At 41.4% G+C, this 25,245-nt stretch overlaps 2 protein-coding genes across 4 annotated transcripts in view; one reads left to right on the top strand and one right to left on the bottom strand.

Moving 5' to 3' along the window:
• The window catches only part of myo1b (myosin IB), a 55,890-nt gene extending 45,532 nt beyond the window's left edge, over positions 1-10,358 (top strand). Inside the window, exons 20-32 of one of the 3 annotated variants that reach the window (XM_085373771.1) lie at positions 1,463-1,612; positions 1,697-1,765; positions 1,860-1,946; positions 2,276-2,362; positions 4,892-4,978; positions 5,762-5,848; positions 6,584-6,658; positions 6,742-6,876; positions 6,980-7,086; positions 7,206-7,338; positions 7,717-7,869; positions 8,082-8,212; positions 8,297-10,358. In XM_085373771.1, the coding sequence (XP_085229897.1) occupies positions 1,463-1,612; positions 1,697-1,765; positions 1,860-1,946; positions 2,276-2,362; positions 4,892-4,978; positions 5,762-5,848; positions 6,584-6,658; positions 6,742-6,876; positions 6,980-7,086; positions 7,206-7,338; positions 7,717-7,869; positions 8,082-8,212; positions 8,297-8,429 (1,434 nt within the window). In that variant the 3' untranslated portion in view covers positions 8,430-10,358. The remainder of the gene's footprint in view (positions 1-1,462; positions 1,613-1,696; positions 1,766-1,859; positions 1,947-2,275; positions 2,363-4,891; positions 4,979-5,761; positions 5,849-6,583; positions 6,659-6,741; positions 6,877-6,979; positions 7,087-7,205; positions 7,339-7,716; positions 7,870-8,081; positions 8,213-8,296) is intronic. The other 2 variants (XM_085373769.1, XM_085373770.1) reach the window with 2 other exon arrangements.
• Positions 10,359-19,172: 8,814 nt separating this feature from the next.
• Positions 19,173-20,758, bottom strand: LOC146616672 (uncharacterized). The gene is made up of 3 exons (XM_085374832.1): positions 20,068-20,758; positions 19,786-19,954; positions 19,173-19,272 (listed from the first exon to the last, which is right to left on the bottom strand). Exons 1-3 carry the CDS (start codon positions 20,756-20,758, stop codon positions 19,173-19,175), a joined length of 960 nt encoding a protein of 319 aa, XP_085230958.1.
• Positions 20,759-25,245: the final 4,487 nt, after the last annotated feature.

Below are 25,245 nucleotides of genomic sequence, written 5' to 3'. Positions count from 1 at the left end.
AAATAGAATAGTCGCGACGTAGGTATCAGTCAAGCTCTGTGGATATATGAACAAACCCAGAAACTTCCATATGTGGCGTTATATCGACAGGCCCAGTGTTCCTGAAGGTAAAGCAGTGACTTCCTCACTAGGGCTGCCACGATTAGTCGAGTAGTCACGATTACGTCGACTATCAAAAACGTCGACGACTAATTTAATAGTCGACGCGTCGTTTGAAGCTTTGTAAGATCCCAAAAGACGCAGGAATAAGTAGCAGGATTTAAGAGTGTAATAATGGACTGAAACAGAAGATGGCAGCACTGCATGTTCATGATGCCAGCTGCCGTTAAACCCCGAAGAAGAAGAAACTGTGTCCCAGAATTCATAGCGCGGCCCTGCTTAGTTTCCAACAATGGCGGCAGCTGCTTAGTTTTAATATTATTCTTATTAATCTTTCTGGGTCACAAAATAAACGTTTAACATATTTTCAGGCGAGAATGTAGCTGTGTAAACCTCAAATATCTGCTCAGTTTATCAAGACACCGCATATTTTCAAAAGCGCTCCGACGTTTTCGGAGACGTCTGTTACCCACTAGCTCGATAGCTAGCCGGGGGCTAGGCTAACTAGAGCCGTGAGAACACCGGACTCCCGGCAGATCATTTTCAAACCCACCGCCGTCTTTCGCTGCTCAGGTTAAACATGATATATGAGTCACTTAGATAACTTAAAAATGTTGTTTGGCTTTTTTCAGTGTTTTATTTGTTCCTGAGTAAATCGGTTTGGCTGAGATTAAAGTTTTTACACAGCTGAATAAACTTCAAGCAGACAGCTGATTATCAGAAGTGTGAGATGCTGGAGAGTTTACTCCGGTGTCCTGTTATATTTTAGATAGCAAGGAGTTTATTAAATTTTAATGAAATTTGCAGATTGTTTCGGTGAAGTTTAATAAACTATCATCTTGTCTTTATTTTTAGTTAGCACAGACCTTAAACACTTAAAGCTGTAAGCTAATGATAGTTATATAAGAGCAGATGCTGCTGGTGCAATAAGCTGTAGTTTTACGTCCAATGGATGATGATCTGATTAGTCAACTAATCGCAAAAGTAATCGCTGACTAGCCGACTATCAAAATAATCGTTTGTGGCAGCCCTATTCCTCACACCAGTGCAATAACTGATGCGGTCTCATCCTTGAGAATAAGTCGATTATCAAAAGGTCAGTTTTATTGTCTTCCTGGAGCAGTAAACTTTTTCTCCCACCTGCACTTTGTTCTTGTCATTGAGAAATTGGTGCTTCCTCAGTTTAGAACCCCCCCCCCCCAAAAAAAAGTCCAACTCGTAACCTTTTCCCCTCAGAGTAAACTGACTTTCCCTGACATTTTACCTTCCTGCAGATAATTTGATGATGTTGATAACATCCAGCGTTCACACAGTTTCCCAGGTGCTCTTGTCTGGAGCTCTTAATTTTCTCCTCTTCCTGCAGCTCTTTTTCTTGGAGGAGAAGAGAAAGCAGTGTCTCCAGGACCTTGCCACACTCATTCAGAAGATCTACAGAGGCTGGAAGTGCCGCACGCACTTCCTGTTGATGAAGAAGAGCCAGATAGTGGTGGCAGCTTGGTACCGCCGCTACGCTGTGAGACCCTTTAATTACACCAAAATACAAAGCGGATTAAAAACCATACTCACCGATGCATAATGACACTTTTCCATCTCACAGCAACAAAAGAAGTACCGGAACATCAAGAGTGCTACCACCATGGTTCAGTCGTACACCAGAGGCTGGCAGGTGTGCATCTGTCTTTGAATTCACCCTGTTCATTGAAAAAAGTGTAGCAGCTGTCGTGTGGAAGAAAATGAAAGTGTCTGCATGTTTCCACCAGGCCCGCAAACTTCTGCGAGAGCTGAAACATCAGAAGAGATGCGAGGAGGCAGTGACCACCATCGCAGCGTTCTGGCACGGCACCCAGGTACGGATATCAAAGAGCGAGGTGTTTGCTGTACCTTGATGGCTTCTGCAGGAGAAGCCTGCTCCTGAACGCTTCAAACTCTTTGGTTTTTTATTGTTCGCTGTGTTCTTGCCTAAAGGCTCCACAGTATTGCAAGACGGCTGTTCTTTAACAAACCTGTCCTTTAATGTTATTGCTGCTGTTTTCCTTTAATCCTGCTTCTTGTGCTGATCACACAGCTCCCACTTATCTTTTCTCCCCTGCTCCTTTTTCAACTTTCCCGTCTCGATTTTTTTTTCTCCTCCTCACATCTTTAACTTGTCTTACCGAACGCCCACCACATCCACCAGGCACGGCTGGAGCTGAGACGTCTGAAACAAGAAGTGCGGAATAAACATGCTGTGACAGTAATTTGGGCTTACTGGCAGGGAACCAAGGTATTTCCACCCAGCGATAGTGTGTTGCTGTCCCAGCTGCCATCCCTGTTCATCACGTCTTGTCCCATCCTATGCTATTCTCACCACGAAACTGCCTGATAGAGTAGCAGCCCTGCTGAATGAACCTCGGCCAGATTAACGAGCCCGACTGTTCATTTCTTCCCGTTTTCTGTTGTGTGGCTCTTAACCCTTGTATGGTGTTCGGGTCTGTGAGACCCGTTTTCAGTTTTTCTCAAAAGAAAAATTAAACAATTAATTATTTTTTCAACCTGAAATTCATTGGCTTTGGCTTATTTTCTGTGAAGAACATAAATCCGAACTAATTTTCAGTGACCTCATACTGTACCTCCCCCCACGCATTTACATTACATACAAGGTGTTCGGGTCCACTGGACCCAGGTCTAATAAAAGTGTTGAAAGTGCAGGTCCTGTGTTCCCACACTCTGTCCTCCTCCTTTCTGGTGCTGCTGATAGTGTTTTCTTCCCCTCCTGCTCCGCACAAAGTTGCAGCATTGTTGAAAATTCAACTATCAACACCGTCTGCTCTTACATCTCACACATTTTACCCTCTTTCTTGAGAAATCCAAATTTTATTTTCTCATACCCTGTCCCACCTGCAAATTAGGGGCATAATACTATAAATAAGACTTTGCCAGTGTGGTTCTTTATCACAACTGATCAAGATGGCAAAAGATTATCTGCTGCGAGGGCCATCCAATTGATTTTGGAAGAGAGAGAGGCTTCTGATGATGATGTTGACAAAGAGGTTTCAGAATATTTCACATTTCTGAAAATTCAGAGTCTGACAGTGACTTTGAAGAAGAGGATGAGGTTGAGCACCATTTAGTAACAAAACGAAGACGAGCACCCCATCTGCTGCCAGCTCCAGGACCAGAACAAGCCCACCAGAAGTGAAGAAATATGGATGTCAATAACTGGTGAAATTGAATGGTCTTCTTGCCCAAGAAATGAGCCACCCTGCAGAGCTGTTACTGTGATAAGCCAGGGCCAACACGACTGGCAGTTACTCATGTGCAGGACATCAAGTCTTCATTTGAGCTTTTCATCCCAGATTCCATCCAGAAAATTATTCTGGATTGCAGTAATCTAGAAGGTGTGTTTTTGGAGAGAGGTGGAAGGAGATGGACCAAATTCATCTAAGAACCCCAAAGGCCTACTTTGGGGTTCTTATCCTTGCAGGAGTTTTCAGGTCCAAAGGGGAATCCACAGAATCCCTGTGGGATGCAGAAACCGGCAAGAACCTTTCCGTGCATCAATGTCTCTGGAAAACTTCCACAAAATTTCCAGGATTATCCGATTTGATAACCGAGACGACAGACCAGCTCGACGGCAGTGAGACAAGCTAGCTGCCATAAGGACAGTGTGGGATAAGTGTGTGCACCGCCTCCCCCTGTTTTACAACCCTGGGCCCAATGTCACCATTGATGAGCAGCTGATCCCATTTAGTTGTGAAACATATTGCTTCACGTGTAAATGTGTTGTCTTTCCACTCACTCCACTTGATTACAACTGATTTATTTTTTTTTTATAACATTTTATAAAAAAAAAAACAAAGAAAAAACGAGAAGCACATTCATTCATAAATGTGATCTAACAAAGGTAAAGGGAAAAAATTAACCATGTTTACTGTTCATATGGTTTGTAATTGGGATGAAGTAAACATCTGTTGAGTAATTTAACATAAAATAGTTTGATAGTGTTAATTTGGAAAGCCAAAACTCTAGCGGGTCCAGCAGACCCATGAACACTGGCTGAGTAACAAAAATATGAACACCACACAAGGGTTAAATGTGGGATTATCTCGACTTCCCCAACTAACACGCTTAATCCGGCGTCGTAAACGGTGCCGATCGTGGCTGCGACGTGCGGCTCAGGTGTTTTACACTTTCTGTCCAGTGTGCCACACCTCTGCTGCGATCTAAAATTACTTCCAGCATATGCTGCAAACATATGCTGGAAGTAAGAAATGTACATGTTGCCACACATCTGATTATGATTGTGGTTTTTACTCTGGTTAAAGTCAAGAAGCTTCTTATTAATCGATGTGATGATGTGCAGCAGGAAGCTCTTAAAGCTCAGCCTGATTCTGATGGCATGCAGGAAACCATTATCCTGTCAGAATGTAACAATCTCTGTTATATCGAATATTCTTGGAGGTTGTTATTAGACTAAATTACAGCCAGGCTCAAAGCATTAAGACTTTAGTGTCTTAAATCTAAACTGTGGTTCTGGCTCTTTGTTAGTTTGCACCTTTGACGCTGAAGATAATTGAACTTTCTTGCTGGACTTTATTTTGCATCATTTCATACGATATTCTTTTAAAGCTGACCACACACAGCCTCATTGTGGGGAGAGTCTCCTCGTTCGCACGTTTTCTTGTTGTTCGTCTTTGTTTATCCGCCTTTTTGCCCCTGCTGTGTCGCCTCTGCTGTCCCCTGTTTTCGGACAATTGTGTTTTGATTGCCACTGAAATTAACTTCACCCACAACTGCCACCGCTTCTCATTAGGCCCGGAGAGAGCTGCGTCAGCTGAAGGAGGAGGCGAGGAATAAACATGCCGTATCGGTCATTTGGGCTGGCTGGCAGGGCACCAAGGTATTTGGGAAGCCTGTTGACTTGATTTGCCGTGACTCTGACTTGCCGCCCTCCATCAATCCCACTCCCACCTCGTCCATAACGTGTCCATCTGCTCGACTCTTTCCAAACACTTAAGTTGTATGTAAGACATCTTATTATGGAGTCTCTCAGAGGTGGACTGCTGGCTGCTAAAGCACAGCAGTCTCACCCATGTGACCAGAATGGTTATTTTCATCTGAACCTGCCTTTGCAGTGCTGTCATTTTTCCACTGTGAGTACTAGTCAGTGAAACGTAGGCGTCCAGTCTCCATACATCACATCAGGGACTGATGTCCTATCCTGGCATTGTTTTCAGCTTCTTCCTCCGAGGTCCATGCTTCACACCGCATGCTGCCTGCTGCCTCTGCATGACTTCCTGTGTAGCTGGTGCATGTGTAGTTTTTGCATTGCTGTGCTGTTTTTTAGAAGGATGAGTTTGGATCCTCTGACCGCCTGAGATGTGACTTTTTGTTTTCTCCTTTTGCACTCAAAGTTGTCAAAGCACCAGCTCTGTTTGCCTTCCAGAAGTTCCCCAGATAAATGCTCCCATGACCCACACTTCCATATTGGTTTCTGGAGGCTGGAGAAGCAGAGCTGTAATTTTACAGTCTCTCAGTGATCACACTGTGCTTGTGTGCAGTGTGTGTGTGCGCATTTGATGTTTCTGACTTCAGGCAAAACGGTGTCTACCTCCTCTCCCTCTCATCTTCTCCTGCTTCATTTGTTCCTACTCTCTGTCTCTTCCCTCCCACCCCCGAACAGGCTCGCAGGGAGCTCAGGAGACTGAAGGAAGAGGCCAGGCGTAAGCACGCTGTCGCTTTGATTTGGGCCTACTGGCAGGGACTCAAGGTACCTCCCAGCCCCACGGCGCAGCCATCAACAAGTCTGCCACCTACTCGACACCCCTGACTTTCCTCATCCTCCTCAGGGATCTTCTCTGTCATTATCCAGGCGCTGTCCTCGTGACACTTCTTGCATTTTGTAATTTTTTTTAAATGCAATGTATATAAGACAAGTAGTTAAGAAAAATCCATTTTAAATGGATGATTGAGGATTGGACCTTTCTTTCCTCCTTTGAGGCTTTTAATGTTGCAGATGTCACGCAGCGGCGTCTGACTCGTATCTTCTTTTCTCTGCATCTGTCACACTAACCCATGAACGAGCACTTTTTTTCTATCCAGCAGAGTTTCTCTCGTTCTCTCTAGGTGTGTGTCCTTGTCCCTGTTGCTGGTTGTTGAAGTAAACTTGTCCATACACCATTTATTGCAGTCCTAATATTGTTTTTTTATTTTTCATCACCTCGTGCATCACAGTGCACCCATTTCCACCTCAGTTTGTAGACTTATGGTCAGACTGCTTGTTGTAACCATCACATCCTTTCAAGTAAAGTAAATGTCAACGTCCAGCAGACTGCAGTTGTTCGTCACTAACCAAACGTCAGATGTTTTTTTTCAGTGTGCTGTTTGTGTTGCACTGTCATCCTGCTGTCGGTGTGCCTCCTTCTCTTTCCAAATACACACACAGATAAGATTTAAGAACCAACTGAGTTCATTGATTTCATCTGATCTTTTGGTGCCGTTATAGGTCCGCAGAGAGTACAGGAAGTTCTTCAGGGCAAATGCCGGCAAAAAGATCTACGACTTTACCATCCAGCGAATTGTAAGTTGGACTTTTCGTTTTTAATGTTCAAGTTTAACATGATATTAAGAAACCAAAGATGATTTTCTTGTCTGTGTGTCCAGATACAGAAATACTTCCTGGGCTTGAAGAGCAGCATGCCTTCCATGTCCCCCATAGACAGAAAGTGGCCGGCCAGGCCGTACGGCTTCCTGGATGGAGTCCACACCGAGCTCCGGAAAATCTTCCATCACTGGAGGGTCGGTCACAAAAACCGACCACATTCAGCCACATTAAAGAACCATGTTTATAATAACTGCATATACATCAGAATGTAACTGAATGAATTTGTCTCTTGTTTAGTGCAAGAAATACAGGGACCAGTTCACCGAGGAGAAGAAGGCAGTGTATGAGGAGAAGCTGGAAGCAAGTGAGATCTTCAAGGATAAAAAGGCTCTCTACCCAAACAGGTAGCTGAACATCACTGCCATCAAGTGCCCTTTATTTTATTTTATAGCAAGATAAAAGCAACGTGTAGTCACATGATCAAGGTAAAGCGGAGTCTTTGTTTTCCTGTATTGTGTGTCAGTGTGAGTCAGCCTTTCAAAGGAGATTACCTGGAGATCAGCAAGAACCCCAAATATCAGAAACTCAACAGTGCTGTGGACGAGAAGGTCCTGCTGGCCGACGTGGTCAACAAGATTAACAGGGCGAATGGCAAGGTCAGAAAACACACACGCGCACACACCACAGTATTTACAGTCCATTTAGTTTGTATGCAAACTGGAAAACCTAAAACAGGAAGTGTGATTACACAGCGACCTTGTGTGTTTAGAGATTTTCTGCAATTTTCCACAGTGAAGCAGAGCCGCCGTTTGTTGTTTTGATGTATATTTCAACACTTTACACGGTGAGCTGATGTTTTTTGACATCATAACAACTGACAGCGTTTTTCTTCCAGCAGACATCAGACATTTCTGCACAGGTCTGCTATGTTGTAGCTCAGAGCTTGGAGCTCACAAGCATTTAAAAATGCATTGAAAGAAAACATGTAGAGGGGGAATGATAGAGGGCTAAAATGTTAGCTTGCACGTTTGCAGGGAACGCCACGGATCTTCCTGCTGACCAAGAAGAACTTTGTCCTGGCTGACCAGAAAACGGGCCAGGTGAAGGCCAGCATTCCTCTGCCAGACGTCACTAGCGTGTCGGTCAGCACGCAGAAAGACGGCTTCTTTGCTCTCAAACTCAAAGAGGTGAGAAGAGACACGATTGTGTAGTTGAGTAGAATTATGAAGCCGCTGTGCTCTGGCTCGTTGAAGCCAAAGTCATTCAGGGAGTGAGCTTCTCATTTAGCTCGGCGGGAAGCGAATAAAAATGTCTCCAAGTGACGGACGATTACTGTAAGGCCAGACGAGACACCAAAGTTTATTAAAAGATCTTAATATGTGACTTTCTTCTACTGCAGGGTTCGGCTTCAGCTGTCAAAGGAGATTTCTTGCTCAGCAGTGAGCACCTTATTGAAATCATCACCAAGCTCCATCGCATCGGGGCGACCGCCGCAGACCGGGAGAAACTTAAAGTTGACATCTCGGATGAGTAAGAGCAGTCGCACTGAGAAAGGTGATATTTCTTCGGCGCCGTCGATGTTTTGTGACGTTGCCCATGTTTTCTGTGTGGCAGGTTCCTGGTGCAGTTTAAGCAGGACAAAGTATGCGTGAAGTTCATCCAGAGCAGCCCGAAGAACGGCAACAGCATATCCTGCAAGCGCAAGAACAACCGCCTGCTGGAGGTGTCGGTACCCACATCGCCATAGTGAAGTCTCCACTGCTGTCGTTGAGCGCTCAGTCTGGCGGCGACTAAACATCAAACCATCACCCTCCCCCAAAACTCTGGACTCAAAAGCCGTCACACCAGTTTCCCCTCTGAGCCCAAAAATGTGCAGTTATTTGGCTTTTTGTTCTTATCAAAGTTTCTAAGGCACAGGTACAGATGTAACCACATTGTTTGTTTGGCATAGAAAGCCCTAATCTGGGTTGCATGCCACAGAAAATTATTAAAATGTTTCACTGGTGTTTTGTGAACCTGACGCGAAGAGTTGACGCTGGTGCAAATCTTGTTAGTGCACAACAGACTTCTGTATACCAATGGTGACGTTGACAATGATTGTTCTGCCTGTATGGTAAATTAGAGACGTTTGTGACGAGCTCCACAGATCTCGACTCGTCTGCGTTTGAGCAGCTTTAGCTTTAAAAAGATGGCTTTTGGGGTCAGCCTGTCGGATTTTGTTCTCTGATGAACGTGAATACTGCACTTGCTTTCACCTCCGCATAACAAAAAGAGGATGACCTGAAAATGTATTTGATTGTATGTTGTATTATTTTCTATATTTTCTTTCTCAGAAAAAAGGTGGACAGCTGCAAAGTCAAATGTAATGTGCTTGATTTATTGTAAAACCCCATTCGTATCCATTCTATGTGCCATTGAACAGGTCCTGTGACTTGTCACGTGTCGGCGTACAAACACAAACGTTGTTCCCGTTCATGTCGAGCTATTCAAAGGGTCAAAAACCTTTCCGAACGGGCAGTGTTGACCTGCAGTGCCACTGTATGTTTTGATGAGGCTGCACATGTGATAACTTGCCATTTCTCAACACACTGCAGTGTGCATTGATTCTCAGGCTTTGTTCTGTAGAGACTTCCTGCACTCATATCACAGATTTCCATATATAAATTAAAAGAAGCCCCCTGAGCATCATGTGGGACTGACCAAAACAGAAAGATGCCCGACCAAAGGACAAAGGATTCATTCCCCTCATCCAAAGCTTTCTGTGACGCAAACCCTTGAACTGAATATTTTTCGTGCAATAAGTAAAACGTTTTGTCTCAATTATTCCCTCTCTGGTAAAACAGCAGTGAGGACCCATAGCAGTTGCCCTTCCTGTGCCATAAGCTGTACATAAGCTTTGAAGGCCGTGGCCCCGACTCGGACAAAGGGCAGTTTAGTATCTTTATTTTAATTGCTGTATTTGTAAAATTGCTGTTTCTGCCACTGAAGTTTGAGTCGGTGTTGTGCTCCGCCCACTCGCTCCTAATATGTTTTTTTGTTGTTTTTTTTAGGAAAGGCCAAATATTAAGTGACTACAGATCCTTGATGAATCAAAGAATGGGCAAATTTGGGTTTTTTACAACTTTATAGAAGTCTTATTTAAAAAAAATCTGGTATTCAGTCATTTATACACGGGGAACATTTGCGTGTCAAGAAGCGAGAGCTCTATATTTTCAGGCACGTTGACTATTTGTCTGATTTTTCTGGTGGGGCGTTTTGTACTTTCGGTGAATGTGCGAGGGAATGACATAAATTAGCTCTTGATGGCTTTTGCAATCCAGGGTATCGTGGTCTGTACATGAAAATTGATTTTGTGTTTTCTTTAATGTAACGCACGACACAGGCACCTGAGAAATCAGCCGTTGACCCTCACGTGGGAACAGATGGGCTGAATTCCAGTTTTGATGTATTTTCCTGGCTACGCTGCTTTCAGTGCAGTTTTAGGGTTCTTCCTCCCCACTCTCTCTCTCTCTGAATCGCTGTTTTGTATTTGAACAGTTGCTAGAAATGCAAAATGATGTCTGCATTATTGTGTGCCTAATGTTAACCTGTGCTAAGAGACAGATCATGGAAATGCTTCAGTAGAACTCAATGTAACATTTACAAGTAATCTTTTTTTAAATTAAATAAAAGTCAGTAATTAATAAATGTTATTCTGGGACACTCTTTGCATTATTTCTGTATCCAGTTATTTTCAAAGATACTTGCCTTTATTATCGAAACCAGTATATGGTTAATACTTCAAATCAAAAAAGGCTTTTTTATATATAACGTACCACGTGCAGGCAGCTTTCAGTCATCCGTACATCACACTATTAAGTCTCACATTCCTTTAAAGGGCCTTGGTTGCTGTTTATCATCAGTATCAACTGGGCTTTATCTTGGTATACGAGTGTTTAGGGGGGTTAGTAGCACTGAGGCTGGATGGCCAAGCCTTGTAGTCAAGCAGCTGGCCAGATGTTTTCCATCACATCTGGGGAGAGCTGTCCTAGGGTTAAATTCCACGGCTTTGGGAGAACTGCCGGCAACAGGTCTCTAGAGAGCAGCCCTCAGATTGAACACAGTGGTAAAAATAGCATACCATTTTGGGCTGCCTAGTACCCGGTTCCCACCACTCTGCAGGCTGGGAAACGAAGGCGGAGTCCCAGCCTCCCACTGAATATTCAACCCTGAGTGAGATCTCGGAGGAATTGGCCAGTGCACGATCCCATCTCCTGCAGAACCTGAAGCTGTTGAACACTGAGCAGGTCTGACCGGTTTCTCCGGTGGATTCTGGACGTTCGCTGATTTTGTCAGAAACGGTGCACAGGTGGGGAAATGTGGGACCCTCCTTCGTTATTTTTATATAAAGGCAAAATTGTTCACTGGTGGGAACCATATTGGGGCAATCGGTGTGTACAAGCAAATTATGCCAGTTGAGAGATGATAGTCTCTAGCGACATCCTGTGGTTCTAAGGTGACATAACCATGAAAGCTGTGACGTGCAGGCAGAAAATGAATGGTGAGTTATAGATTTTCACTGATTCATGAATCCATAATAACATAAATTCGAATGTCTGATTTTATTTGTAAGTTTTTATGAAAAAATGCTGATGTCCTCACAGACTTCTCTGTAATCAACAGAGTAACGCTTCGGTTTTGCTCACTGAAAGGAGAGAAATACTTAAATAACTTTACTTTATCCACCTTTAATGACGCAAACTGTGCAGGACTCATTAGCAAACCTGATGTCTGATCGTGGTGGCAGGGATCCAGTGGCAGCTCTAATGCTGCTGGCAGTAAATAACACAATTAAGTCTACTGTATAAACCTGTGCAGACACAAAAACTGACGTCCTGTTTTTTGTTTCTTGGCAATATGCTAAAGGTCCATGAGTCATTAGACTCGCATCATTTGATTAAGGGTAGACGTACACCACATTCCCAGCACTGATTGGATTAACAGTTGGAAAAGGTTTTATTATGTTGCTTACATTCATCAAATACAAATCTCAGTTTTCATCCAGTTAACCCTTCATTGTCATATGCTGTGCACTGACTGGGAAGCGGGTAAATAAGATGCTGACATTGGGATCTACATGGCACATCATGCTTAAAAAGAGCTGCAGTGGCAGCTGCAATGCTGCTGGCATTAAATAAAAAATGCAAGTGTAATGTGTTATAAACCTGACTCACTCCTGCACAGGTTCTTGCTGCATCATCATTCTGCTTTTTGTGTGCAACACTACATGCTTGCTAAGTGTGCTAAGAGTGTAACCACCTCATGATCAGATGTGTTTAAAGGTACATACTCGTCTCACACACACATCTTGTCCTGTGGGAGAAGTCCTTCTTGTCTGGTACTGGTCTGAGATGTGTTGCTCTCTCATACAGAATAACCACTCATTGCACTGCATGAGGAGAAAGCGTCTAAAACATGGTCTGAGTCCTGATGCTAAGATAGAGCTCACCTGGCAGCAGTCGAGATAAATGGGAGCCTTGAACAATGTTGACGGCGCTGATGATGCCTTGTCCTCTTTTCTGTTACATTTGTGGCACAGATTTCTTTCACGTGTAGAGAGCTGACTCTTAAATATATCAGCTTGGTTTGTTCACAGCTTCTTCTCAGTCTGGCACTGACAGCTGAAACATCTCTGCCTCCAACTGGAGCTGTGCAGCTGTTTGGTAAAGACACTAGGGGGCAGTCAAAGCCACCGACTGAAGCCAAAGCTAACCTCTCTTGTAGATCTCTCACTGGTTTCTACCGATTTAACATTTACAAGTTGAAAGCAAAGAAAGTTTTTGAATCTTCGAGACTTTTTGAAGTGACCATGTCATTTAAGGTGGACCTCATACATGAGGTAACTCGCAACACGACATAATGACCATAATTAATAAATAGAGAATTGATAATGAACCTTCAGTTAATAGTTACACAGCAGTAAAATCATAACTAATAATGCTTACTGATTAGTAAATGATTCATAGATGATGTGTGTAATGCTTGTTTTAAAGAACAAATAATTATCCTTTGATTGTTTTTGCTTTTATTTTCTATGTTTGATTAGGCTGAGGCACCAAACGTATTCAAAAAGGTTTAGCTTAAAATATAAGCTCTTATGACTGAGACTTGTCTCACTGTTTATTTATTTTATTATTATTATTATTATTACATGAATTAACGACACAAACACAGATTATTAGCTACAGGCAGATAAAACATGCAGGTCATAGTTTAATGAGCGCCATCAATTTTTCTTTGTGAAGGGTTTCCTGCATGGCCGGTTCTCCTTCCATACATGGAAAATGTAAAATTAAATGTATATTGTTATTTTATTATTCAACCCGTTTACTAAGGTCCCACTATAAAGGTAGTATTTCAAAGGTGGAAATAACCTCATCATGCAGCCATTTATCCATGCAGCCATCTCTTGTAGTTTCTTGAATATAAATATAAAATGTAAACACTGGAATTAGTTAAATGTCATGGGAAGTCAAAGACAGCGTAAGTAAAATAATTATATAAGGACTTGTAATATGTGATGTGATTTGTGACTGTACTTTATACTTACCTTTATTTAACATCCTACTTTATCCATCATTTAAACGCTTATAGTCATATTTCACATATAATATCGTCATAAAGCCAATTATGTATTCAGTTATTTTAGGATGTTTTAAAAGGTTCTACTGTGAGACATCACCAAACAATAACAACTACAAATTAAAATATGTCATTTTGCATTCCTTGAACAAGATTTTCATACTGGGATGCTTAACCAGCTTCCCCATGAGAAACACTGGACTACTCCTTCAGATCTACAAACAGTGACTGCAGATTTAGCCAAAGAACGACCAAGCAGACTCAAATCAACCAGGCAGCCATTTTTATGCTCCTGGAACAATTACCAGGTCTTAAATTTACTGCTGCAAAGTGCCAATAAGATCAAAGTTGATCCAAAGAATTTCTAAGTTCAATGTGCAACACCCCTCCTCCATTCCTCCTTCTTCCAACCTTTTTGTTGATTCATTAATTTAATGTAGCATATCATCGGAGATGAAATCGTCATAAATAATCCTCGTTCTGTATCGCAGGACCACGAGCTGTCGTCATATTGTGACCTTCTGGCTGTAACTCAATTAGGATAGCATCAAAGACATAATATCAAACACGATTAGATTAGCACCTTGTATGATTACAATTTTCAGAAATGTCATCATTGAAATGTTTGTTTTTCCCATTAAACGATTGTTATGATTTTGTTTGGTTGTGGGGTTTTTGTTTTTTCAAGGCAGTGGGCGTAAATTAGCCTGTGTGTGAAGTTGGTTCACCATATTGACACTATTGAGTTGTCAACGCGTCAAGGCTGATTTCATTATTGAGTTTAGGATGTAGATGTCAACATATTGGTCACCAGCTTGGTGATTTATTTTGGCATAAATCGATACTGTGATTTAAATAAAAGCAGCCCCGAAGACCAGAAACAGACAGGGGAAAGTCATTTCTCTTTACCTTAAGCTAGTTTTGGAGTTCATTTACTGATGTTCTTCTTTTTCTTTTTATAATGGGCGATCGTGGCTCAAGAGTTGGGCGTTCGCCTTGTAATCGGAAGGTTGCCGGTTCGAGCCCCGGCTTGGACAGTCTCGGTCGTTGTGTCCTTGGGCAAGACACTTCACCCGTTGCCTACTGGTGGTGGTCAGAGGGCCCGGTGGCGCCAGTGTCCGGCAGCCTCGCCTCTGTCAGTGCGCCCCAGGGTGGCTGTGGCTACAATGTAGCTGCCATCACCAGTGTGTGAATGTGTGTGTGAATGGGTGGATGACTGGATATGTAAAGCGCTTTGGGGTCCTTAGGGACTAGTAAAGCGCTATATAAATACAGGCCATTTACCATTTTACCAACCATCAATATAACGTCCATATAACCATCAATATAAAGAATAATTCAATGTATGATGAACTTACTTTGCAGGGGCTGATGGTGGCATGAACAGGAAGTAGAGACCCAGTAACAAGAAAATGAGGTTGTGCTAAAGGCAGACGAGGACGGACACCCACCGACAGGGACAGACACAAAGTATCACATTACTGCCTCTGGCAGCGTGTCAGGCAGTCTGAAGGGAGGGACTGGGGATGGACCAGATCTGATTAATGAGTGCTACTGGGTGGTGGAGACTCTGTCCCCACTCACCCTTGAGTCACCAGCACACTCAATGGCTTCATCAATTTGTAGCCATTATAGACAAGAATGGATCCGGGGGTGGAAACTAGCTTCTGCTCCACCATCTGTGGGTATCTGCGCGAGTAGTAATCATTTCTTTCAGATTATAAAATGACACATTTATGTGTCTGTTTGATAAAAGTTTGACTTTATTCAAATATTCATGGCTTTTAACTAAAACTGTGTTGTATCTGCACCATGCTAAAATGCTAATGATAACTAGGCTAACCTGCCAATGTTTGTGAATTTTTTCCTCTGGGAACTACAGCCTATCAGTCATAATTGACTTAAACAATGGTGATACATGGGAAGTTAACATAAAATAATGTATTTATATTGTAGAGATACTTCATTTCATTGGAAAAGTAATGATTCTCACAGTCTGCTAGTGGCCCAAAATCAAAGGTAGAATTCTCCGGACACTATCCAGTTGTTAAATGATGATGTGATAAACCCTGCTTCCTGCTCCAAACTACAAGGCTGTTGTGTTTTTAACATGTTTTGTATCTTGTTCTATTTAATCTGAACAAGCCCCTAAAAACAGTCAGTGATCACTGTCGGCCTGTCTGGGTTTTTATTACCACTGTTCATTTTAAAGCTCAGTTTTTAAACCCTTACGATGTAGCTACAGCCCATGCAGCAGTATATTAATGACTAACCTCGTATTGTGGATGGATTATCTCAGTTGTTCTCCTGACTGAAGTTTACAGCATCCTGCCATGCGATTGCATTTGTGCCTAACCATCGGGAACCCTCTCATTAACTTTTATCGAGTGGAAAAAAGTTAGCGTTCATCCTCCAGCTTCACTGTTTATGCTATGCTAACATAGCTGTGTCGCTAGCGATCACGTAGCACATCATTATATACCAGCTAGCCCAACTTCAATAACCCTACAAACGCCACTGCTGTTTAGTTTTCTGTCTTCATTTATGTTGGAAGTGATAGCAGAGCTGTACGTTTGAATTTTTCAGAAATCTCTCAGTCAGAACATGCTATATCATGTTTAGGTATCATGCTATATCAAGCTAGCGAGCTAACTTCCTGCTAACTTCTAACTCAGTTAAACTTCATAAAGTCTGTTTTCATGGATGTTAAACTTTATTGTTTACCTGGTAAAGCAGCAATGCTGATCATTATTACAGATGAAAGAATTTAGACCGTTTGTGACTCTCAATGATGCCACAGTGTTCGTTTGACTTTGGGACCTGAAGCGGCGTTTGGACCCTGAAATGACTGATGATGTCAGACTTACAGACCAGATGGATATGCAGTGAATGTGAATGTACCACAAATCCAGCTGCAATCCAGCTAATAATAGTTTCAAAATGTAAGTGCTAGACTGACCAACCAATCTTAATATCCTTATAACTTCTCCATTAGCTTAGCATGAGAAAGGGCTTGAGCTCACTTTCTGCCACACAGAGTCGCTTGCATTTAGGGTTGCCAACCGTCCCTTAAAAAACGGAATCGTCCCGTATTTAGAAACAAAAGTACACGTCCCGTATTGAGCTAATAAGCGACGCACTTTGTCCCGTAATACAGTGAGAATCAAAAGTAGTCTATAACTTTTAATGGAATTAACGCTTTGTTTGAAAACATAATTCCCAGCCCCTCTCCTGCTTTGTGACCAATGAGCTGACAGCACACTTATGACAATTCGAGTATAACAATTCAGATTACCGCTCATCTCATTGGTCGAGGAAAGGTCGCTTACGGAGAAAATACCGGAAGACAACAGATGACCACAACAAGAAGCATGGCCAACAGGGAAACAAACCCCGACACTGCGGTGCAAGTCTCGGACGACAGTACACCTAAAGCTGGGCAGACACTGTGCGATTTTTTCAGTCACGTTATTCAGCTCCTGCTCAAACTGCACGATTGACTCGCAGGGGTTAGAAGTTGGTAGGTCACGATGCAGAGTCTCACACTATACGGCCCGATGCTCTGATGCGACCTGAGTGCTCACACTGTGCCTCCATAAAATGAAGGTTATAACAGAAAATCTGTCGCTCTGTCTTTCACTCACACAGACACACCACCACCATCAACTTTGCTAAATTGCTAATGAAAAACATTGATCAGGCAGCTGTGATTGAGCAGCAGTGTAAATCCAACTGTTTTCACGGTTGTTGTGGTCGTGATAATTTTGTGATGCCACATCGAAAAGGCTCGGATGAGCTTTCCAAAGTTCTACAAGTTGTGCCTCCATCGCTTGTGTCCAGATCACACGCTGCACAGCCGTGCTGCTCCATCTTTTTCACTGACGTTTACGTGTTTGCGCGTGAGCAGTGTGAGCGGCTGTGTCACCACAGCCGCTTCTCATTACCCCACGTATACTAAACGATGCACGATGAAGGCCAAAATCGGGCCGATCACCAAATCGGTCACACGACTCAAAAATCGTCTCAAAATGGGCCAAAAATTGCACAGTGTAAGCCCAGCATTAGAGCAGCAATGTTTGTTCCCTTCAGAGAAAGAAAAAAAGGCTGCAAAAGTACTGGGAGGAATGGGAAAAGGAAAACACCTGGCTGGGAAAATGCATGGTAACACCTATAAAGCGCACTGCACTGTGTGCCGGCGCACTTTTTCCATAGGCATGCTTCTAATGGTGGGCACATGAAGAACATGAGGGGCGTGAAAGCTCGGGGAACCCTTAACCAATTTTTTGTCCACCAGGCCACGGCAGAAGCAGATATGGTATGTAAACACTGGTTGTTTTTTTTTAAACCCTCTGGTTAAGGTTAATATGGCCTGTATTGGCCTGTATTTATATAGCGCTTTACTAGTCCCTAAGGACCCCAAAGCGCTTTACATATCCAGTCATCCACCCATTCACGCACACATTCACACACCGGTGTGGACATGTGCAGTGAATATCAGCGCTATGTGGCCAGAAGTGTGATAATATAAATTTATTTTGTGTAATAAACAACTGCAAGGATAGATGATTGCAACAAATAGATCACTAATACATAAAAGTAATACATATTTTAATAATGATGATGAGTTATGATGCGTAATCATGGGAACAAGTGGGTTTACAAACAGGAGCAGCTGATTAGCATTAGAAAAGCTGAAATAATACCTCAACTGAAGCCAGTTGTACTAAATGCACTATATGTGCACTGTTACAAGAATATTTTTCTATTGTTTTCTATTAATTTATATAATTTTAAGTTAAGCAGGACAGAGTTCTTTTAAAGAAACACTGTAAAAAAAAACGTGCTGTTTTTACAGGAAAACCCTGGCAGCTGGGGTTACCAGGGACTTCCTGTAAAAACGCTTTACAGATGCAACTTGTAAATTGATTTACAGTGAATGAATCTCAGATTAAAACTGTTAAATCTACAGGAAAAAAGTTAATTTCACACATAGATGTGATATATAAATACACTATTTCCTGTATCTTTTACAAGTAATAAATGCTTTTTGTGGATCCATAAACTGCAAAATTAACAGGGAAATATCGTACAAAGAACTAATTTAAAATGGTAGAACTACGGTGAAACTGTGCATATTAAATGGAGCTGCTCTGTAAATTATACATAAAATCTATGCTGAATATTATATGTTTTAATGTAAAATTTTAACCATAACCCAGCAAATTTCTTACTGCTACGCCTACACCCAAACATGCAAAAATACACATGAGAAAACACAAGAGAGGAAAATATCACTTTTGGGAAATTTATTTTGCAGCCACATTAGCAAAATGACAGCAAATGGATCCATTTTTCCAACTAACACAATACGCAAGGCACACAGCAACTACACAATTCAATCAAAATATAGGCTATAAAAGCTGTGGAACATTCCTGCAAAGCAAGAACCATGTTCATGAAACAAGCATTTGTTAGACCCTCCACCAGAAAAAGTTAAATAACCTGTTAAGACTTTAAAACAAAAAACACATATTGTGCCAAAAATGATCATAATCACCGTGCAACGCAACACGCACCCTGCTGTCACCACAACCATGGCCCTGGTCAGAAAACATCAGCAAAACCACGTGGTGAAACAAACCTACACATGTGGTCTAGAAACACTGCAGTAGCAGCATGTTGTTTTTTTTCTTTTCTTATGTAAATAAAGAACATTCCTACAAAGAAAGAACATCTTCATGAATTGGCTTCATGCATTCGACCAGTAAAAGGTTCCAGTACACATTGTGGAACAAAATTAACAAAGTAAAACTAACAGTCCACAGAGAGTCAAGATTTAGGCTTAGCGCCACTCGTGGTCGGCGAGATCCTAAATCAGGGTGAGGACTCGAGGGTTCACACTGAGACGACGCTTTGAGTTTTTGTTCTCTACTTTGGTTCCTTTTTCTGGGTTTATGGAGAAGAAACACCTGTAGAATAACAATCATATAAAAGTTTATTAAGCATTTTTATAATTGATCAGTTAAAATACACATACAAAGTAAGTAAAAATTAAGTATATACATATATATATACAGTCATGGCCATGACCACGTTCAAGACAAAGTATAACCAAAATGCTGTGGGGAAGTGAACAATGCATGGTCAAAAGTATTGGCACCCTTCACGAGTGTCTTCTGCAGTGATATGTCACACTTTAGCATTGTTAAAATCCAAAGCAAAGGTTATAGGTAGTCAGACGTCAGTTGACGCTTGGTCTAGCCCTGAGTCTCGGCCAGGCTTGGACCCAGATTCAGACTGTTAATGTATTTAAAAAAACCAAACAAACAAAAAAAACAACAACAAAAAACAGAAAAAACAACTGAAACCGGCTCCAAAGCCGACCGAGACTCAGAGCCAGACCTGGACTCGAACCACATCAAAGCCAGACTCCAGATCCCAGAGTCTCAGTTATGAGAAATAACAAAGCCATATTTGTTCACCTCTGAAGAAACTCTAAAGTGGAAGCCAGCTCAGATGGATAATGGATGTTGAAATTGTAGTAGCTCCCGAACATGAGGCACAGTGCAGAAATGAAGGAGGATATGTTTGTGCTGACGAGGTGCCGATCAACACTCAGCATGTATCTTCTTGAGGAATAGCAGGACTGTCCTGTGAAGAAATTATTTAACAGGTTATATCAATAAACACGGCAGTCACATGACATTCTATAAAAAATGCACTTAAAAAAAAAAGAGAGAGAGAGAGCTATGAAACAGACTTACCACACATGATAATAGTGGGTGTCAGAGGCACTTGCTCCAGTTGTACCTCATCTGCCAGACATGTATCTTCAACACAGAGAAGCATGGACTCCTCCTTCTCTTCAAAGTAGCTGAGTAGCTGTTTAAGGTAAAAGAGACACATGTTTCTGAGATAAGAATGACTATCCTTCTCTGGCATATCACTGGCTGAACTAGCAGATGCCATGGTTTCATGTGTGTTTTCTGAATATTCTGTACTGTCATTTGGGGGCTGAGGACGAGATTCCTTGTACATGTCATCAATACCATCTGGGGAACAAGCTTTATGCTTCCTACACATGTGAGAAGTAAATGATGACTTTTTTGTAAACATATGCTTACAACCACTTACTGGACATGACACAGACCTGCCCCCTGCAATATGATCATTTAAGTGAGACACTAGCTCTTTCACTGTTTGAAAATGGCGGGCACATAATGAAACTGCACATTTTAAATCTGCAACAAGAGCTTTAGGAGTAGCTTGAAGTGCAGGTGCATTGTGCACACGATAAAAATGCCCCTTGAAAGCAGAGTACGTGGTGAATGTTTGGCTGCAATTGGCACCAACACATTTAAAAATACAACAAGGCTCATTCTTATGCACTCTGCAATGTAGTACATAGCCTCTTAATGTGACCAATACCTTTTTACAAAAGACGCAGATGATCATTTTTAGTATTTCTAAAGTTTGCCTGTGCTTTTCAGCTGAACTAGCATGCTAGCGCTAGGTTATGAGCCTTGGTCTAAATATCAACTGGTGCTTTTATCTCGAAAAAACGTCGCCAAGATATTGAACTTACCGTGCAGACTTTCTGACGAACAAACACAGATCCTCAAAAAACACTTGAAATCGTATGTTTGTAATTTGTCCTAACAACGTAGTTGCTGAAAGTTCGATGTTTTCTTCTCCCGTCTTCTCTCTCGTGCTGGCTCGTTAGCTATAGTCGTGAACTAGGCGCTCTTCTCCTCCCGCCCTCACGTCATTATCCAATCAGAGACGAGCTTCAGATGCACATTCAAAATTAGGCGCGCTCAGTGCAACTGTGAGTGGCCTGAAGTAGCTTACAGCTCTGTGGAGATGAGGCACCATAGAGATCCTATGGGAGGCACTGTAAGTTTGTTTAGCCTTTAATAATGAGACATTGCTGACCTAACCCAAAAAAGTATTCTAGTCTAAGTATCACATTGCAATTAAAAGAAACATAAAGAATACAAGCATTATGACAGAAGCATTACTTAGTCGTTAAATAATAATTTCTTATTGGTTACCCTACAATAGGCTGCAAATGATTTAAGAAAAAAACATGATGTAAACAATTTTAATTGTATATTTTTATATAGCCTATAAATGGAGAGGCAACCTCTCAGGTTCACAATGACATCTTCTGTGAAAACATTTTTATTAGTCCAATCCATGACTTTGCATCATTTCATGAATCATGTTAAAAGTAGGCCCAGTACATCCATGCAGTTGTAAAGTGACTTACATATACGTCATGTGTTTTTAAGAAAAACTGACTAAAACTGTGATTTTTACAGTATTTGCATGTCAAATTAACATGATTGTTTGGTTATGAGTATTACGGTGTTTCACTGTTTTTATTCACAGTATTTGTAGTTTTAACCAATAAATTTGATTATAATCACACATTCATGTTGTAAATATAACAGGAACATTCTGTTTAAAGGTTTACAATAATTCACTGTGATCGAAACAGGAAAGTTGTGTTTTGGGGTTTACTATACATTTCTGTAGGGGTTTTACATGGTTTTTATGTCAATTTCACTGCCCTTTTTTACAGTGAAGATTTACTTATATTCTCAAAAGTTAAGCATGACAGGCTTCTGTTTAAGAAAGAGACCTGTTTTACTGTGTTAATGTTGTCATTTTGAGCTAAAAATAAATGGCTAAATGATCATTTGTTTCCTATATGGTCATATCACAAAGAATATGCATCTGCTTAAATCAAATTCAAGTCAAATGGTTAAAAAATAATTTCACACACAAAAAAAAAAAAAACTACAAAATTCACCACACTGGGAAGGGTGAACTGGGTTGCCCGGCCCTGGCCACGAGGTGTCCCTTATTTATTTTTCAGGGAGTTGGCAACCCTACTTGCATTGCATTACAAGTTCATGCAAGTGATAACACATCCTGTTCCCTGTGCAAGCAAAAGTTGGCGTGTTTGTGTGTGCATCTGTGTCTTTTAATGATCTTCACATAGATTTCGTGTGAACACAAGCAGCTGCGACAATGATATAGATAAGCAAATAGCTTCACACACATCGTTAGGTGCTCATTTACAGACATTAGGCAGGACGACAGGTAGCTCAGAAACTAGCAGGCATGTATGTGAGTGTATCTGCCTCAGTGAATATAAATTATTTGTAACATGCAAAGGCTGTGAATTTATACATTTTAGTGCAGTAGAGCACAGTTTTGGCAGCTATCCATCTTCCCAGCAGCTTACTGCGTCCGGTTACTACATCAGGTTGATTCTGTGACATTTTCCTTAAATTTCAAAAAGGCCCCAGGCTGCTTCAAGGACTACGATGAAATATTTGCTCTTCATAGTATAAACTGTCTCGTGGAGGGTGAAAAGGCAGTTAAAACTGAGTTTCCTGATTGGTGCTTAGAAGCTGTTTAGAGCAAAATTGGAAGGATAATGACTCTTAATCAAGACATTATGGCCCCCAATGGTACTGATGATTTTAACGCTTGCTTTTTAAATTGCATATTACTGTAACTAACGCATTTGTTCAGACTGCCGTTAGATGAACAAAAATTGGCAAAAAGTGTGGAAAAAGAAGACAAAGTGAGGAGCAGAAGGTTGGGGGGAACAATAATGACAGAAGACATAACACATAAGCAAAAGGATCAGTGAGGAAAATGAGACCTCTTCCTCAGCGTGGCACGACATGCATCAAGCAGTGGCAGCCCCTCCTCTAAGCCCGTCAGTCCTAAATGACCAGTTAAACCAAAGGTTTTTCTCTTTTTAACGCTTGGAAACCTTCTGAAACACAACTTCATCCTTTAACCCGTCCCAGGCTGGAGATTCCTGCACGACAACCAGGCGTCATCTGCTATTAAACCAGAACTGGCTGCCATTTTTAATCGCACCTTTCAGTAAAGAGGTTGTATATTAAATTAATGTTTTTTGAGCAGATTCAGTCACATCATTGTTCATTGTCTCATTGCTATAAACTGAGTGTTTAGCTAAAGTACACGATAAAACTAAAATAACATCAATAAAATAAAGTGATGGGACACAGATCTCATTATTTTCCTAAATACTCCCGAGTGTCTTTAGAGCCAGACGTTTGGCATTATGTATGTGGAGCTGTTACTGAATGAGTTTGGAAAAATATGCCGAGAGCATCATGGAATAATCATGAGCAAAGAAGACAATGATGAAGAGTTGCTTATAAAAATACTGTTTAATGCTGTTTAAACCCAGAGCACTCATGTATCTGGCATGTAGTGACAGAAATTAATTTGGAGGCATGTTGCTGACATGTATCAGTCTGGAAAGGCTAAGAATCCTTTTCTAAGGTTTTGGGACTTCAAGGTCAAGGTTCAAGGTTCTTTATCATTTGTCACATGCATAGTTATACAAGTATAACACACAGTGAAATGTAGCCTGACACGCTCCTCGACATGTGCAAAAATTGGGGGGGGGGGGGGGGGTGTAGAGGAAGAACATTATATATATATATATATATATATATATATATAGTATATACACTGGGTGAATGTGCAGTAGTAGCAGCAAGCACGTGAATTCTGTACATTAATATGAATAGATATCTGACTATTTTACAGGATAGACAATATAAACATATTTAAAATTAAAGGAATTGAAATGTACATTGTGCCTTGGTTTAGTGTCTGGAAGAGTCTGGAAGTGGACTGCAGTGAACCACGGTGAGAGCCGTTATCCACACATGGAGGAAACTTTAAACGAAGGTGACACTTCCCTGCGTGGCCAGACAATATCCCAATTACTCCAAAAGTGCATCAGTGACTCATCCAGAAGAGCCCAAAACAACATCTAAAGAACTGCATGATTGAAAATACTCGGTAGAGTGATGGTCTGCGATTGCTGTGGAGTGGCTTAAATCAGATTGGCAGGATCTTAAATTAGTTAAGAGTAGTAGTAACAGTTTTTAGGTCTATGGGACAGTTACTTTTTCCACGCAGGGTCAGGTAGGTTTGGACAACTGTTTTTTCCCTCATTAATAAATGAAATAATCATTTTACACTGAAATTCATATTTCCCTATGGAGTTTATATTTAGACATTTAAAGCCCATGGTTTAAATTAAGAGGAGGATGTGTGCAGAATATTTGCAAAATAAAAGCGATAGAAAAACATGAAGGCTGCTCCGTGTCTTCAGTATGAAACAGGCTGAGATTCCAGCGTTTCTTCATTTATTCAGATTGTTTTCAGCCCATATATCATCATGTAGGTCACTTCAGGATGCGCTTTGATAAGAATGCAACACCCCCACAGCAGCCAGCGATGCAATATTCTAAATCTGCAACCTAAACTCATTCCCAGAGTTACAAGCTTCTCCCTCTGGCCTTTTTTATTTAATCTGCCTCACTCAACAATAAAGGCATGTTTCATCTCAGCGTGTCAGGTACTAAAGCAACCAGAGGAGAAGGGGAACAAAATAAAGCTGATGTGACAGTGTCACACAAGGTTACTACAAAGAATTATGTGTTTCCTTCTTAACCTACCACTCACCCTAACACACACACACGCATGCCACTGATTAAATGCCACAAACATGGATTGGTGGGAGTGTCTGTGGATCACAAGGCTAATTGAACTGTCTCAGCTGTGGAAAGAACGATTATTAGTTATAGAAAAATGCAGGTAAGAGCGGACAAGAAGAGCAGATGTCTGTTCATGTCATATTCAAGCAAACATATAAAAGAGGAGATTGCTATTTTGATTCGATAAAAGTTTACTTTTATGTCTGTGTTGATCTGTCACTATGTTTATGGCTAAAATATCTCAGGAACTGGAAGTTCATGTTCCCTAAAGCATGATTTATAATGATTCTGGTGTTCCCTTAATGCTTTATGTGAACAAATATTGACAGCACTGGTGCAAAAATAGCAGTTTTGTATAAGAGTGGTTAGCACAGG

The sequence above is a fragment of the Diplotaxodon limnothrissa genome, linkage group LG16 (assembly GCF_057381915.1).
Source record: "Diplotaxodon limnothrissa isolate DT_005_m linkage group LG16, D_limnothrissa_male_GT1.1, whole genome shotgun sequence".
NCBI classification, from domain to species: domain Eukaryota; kingdom Metazoa; phylum Chordata; class Actinopteri; order Cichliformes; family Cichlidae; genus Diplotaxodon; species Diplotaxodon limnothrissa.
Note: the sequence above shows the minus strand (reverse complement) of the source record. Positions and strands in the feature narration are given on the sequence as shown.

Coding starts and splice junctions, on each gene's coding strand:
- LOC146616672 (XM_085374832.1), bottom strand. CDS start 20,758: ATGATCATCTGCGTCTTTTGTAAAAAGGTATTGGTCACATTAAGAGGC. Junction 19,955..20,067: donor ACCCACTATTATCATGTGTG/GTAAGTCTGTTT, acceptor ATTTCTTCACAG/GACAGTCCTGCTATTCCTCA. Junction 19,273..19,785: donor ACTTTAGAGTTTCTTCAGAG/GTGAACAAATAT, acceptor GTTATTCTACAG/GTGTTTCTTCTCCATAAACC.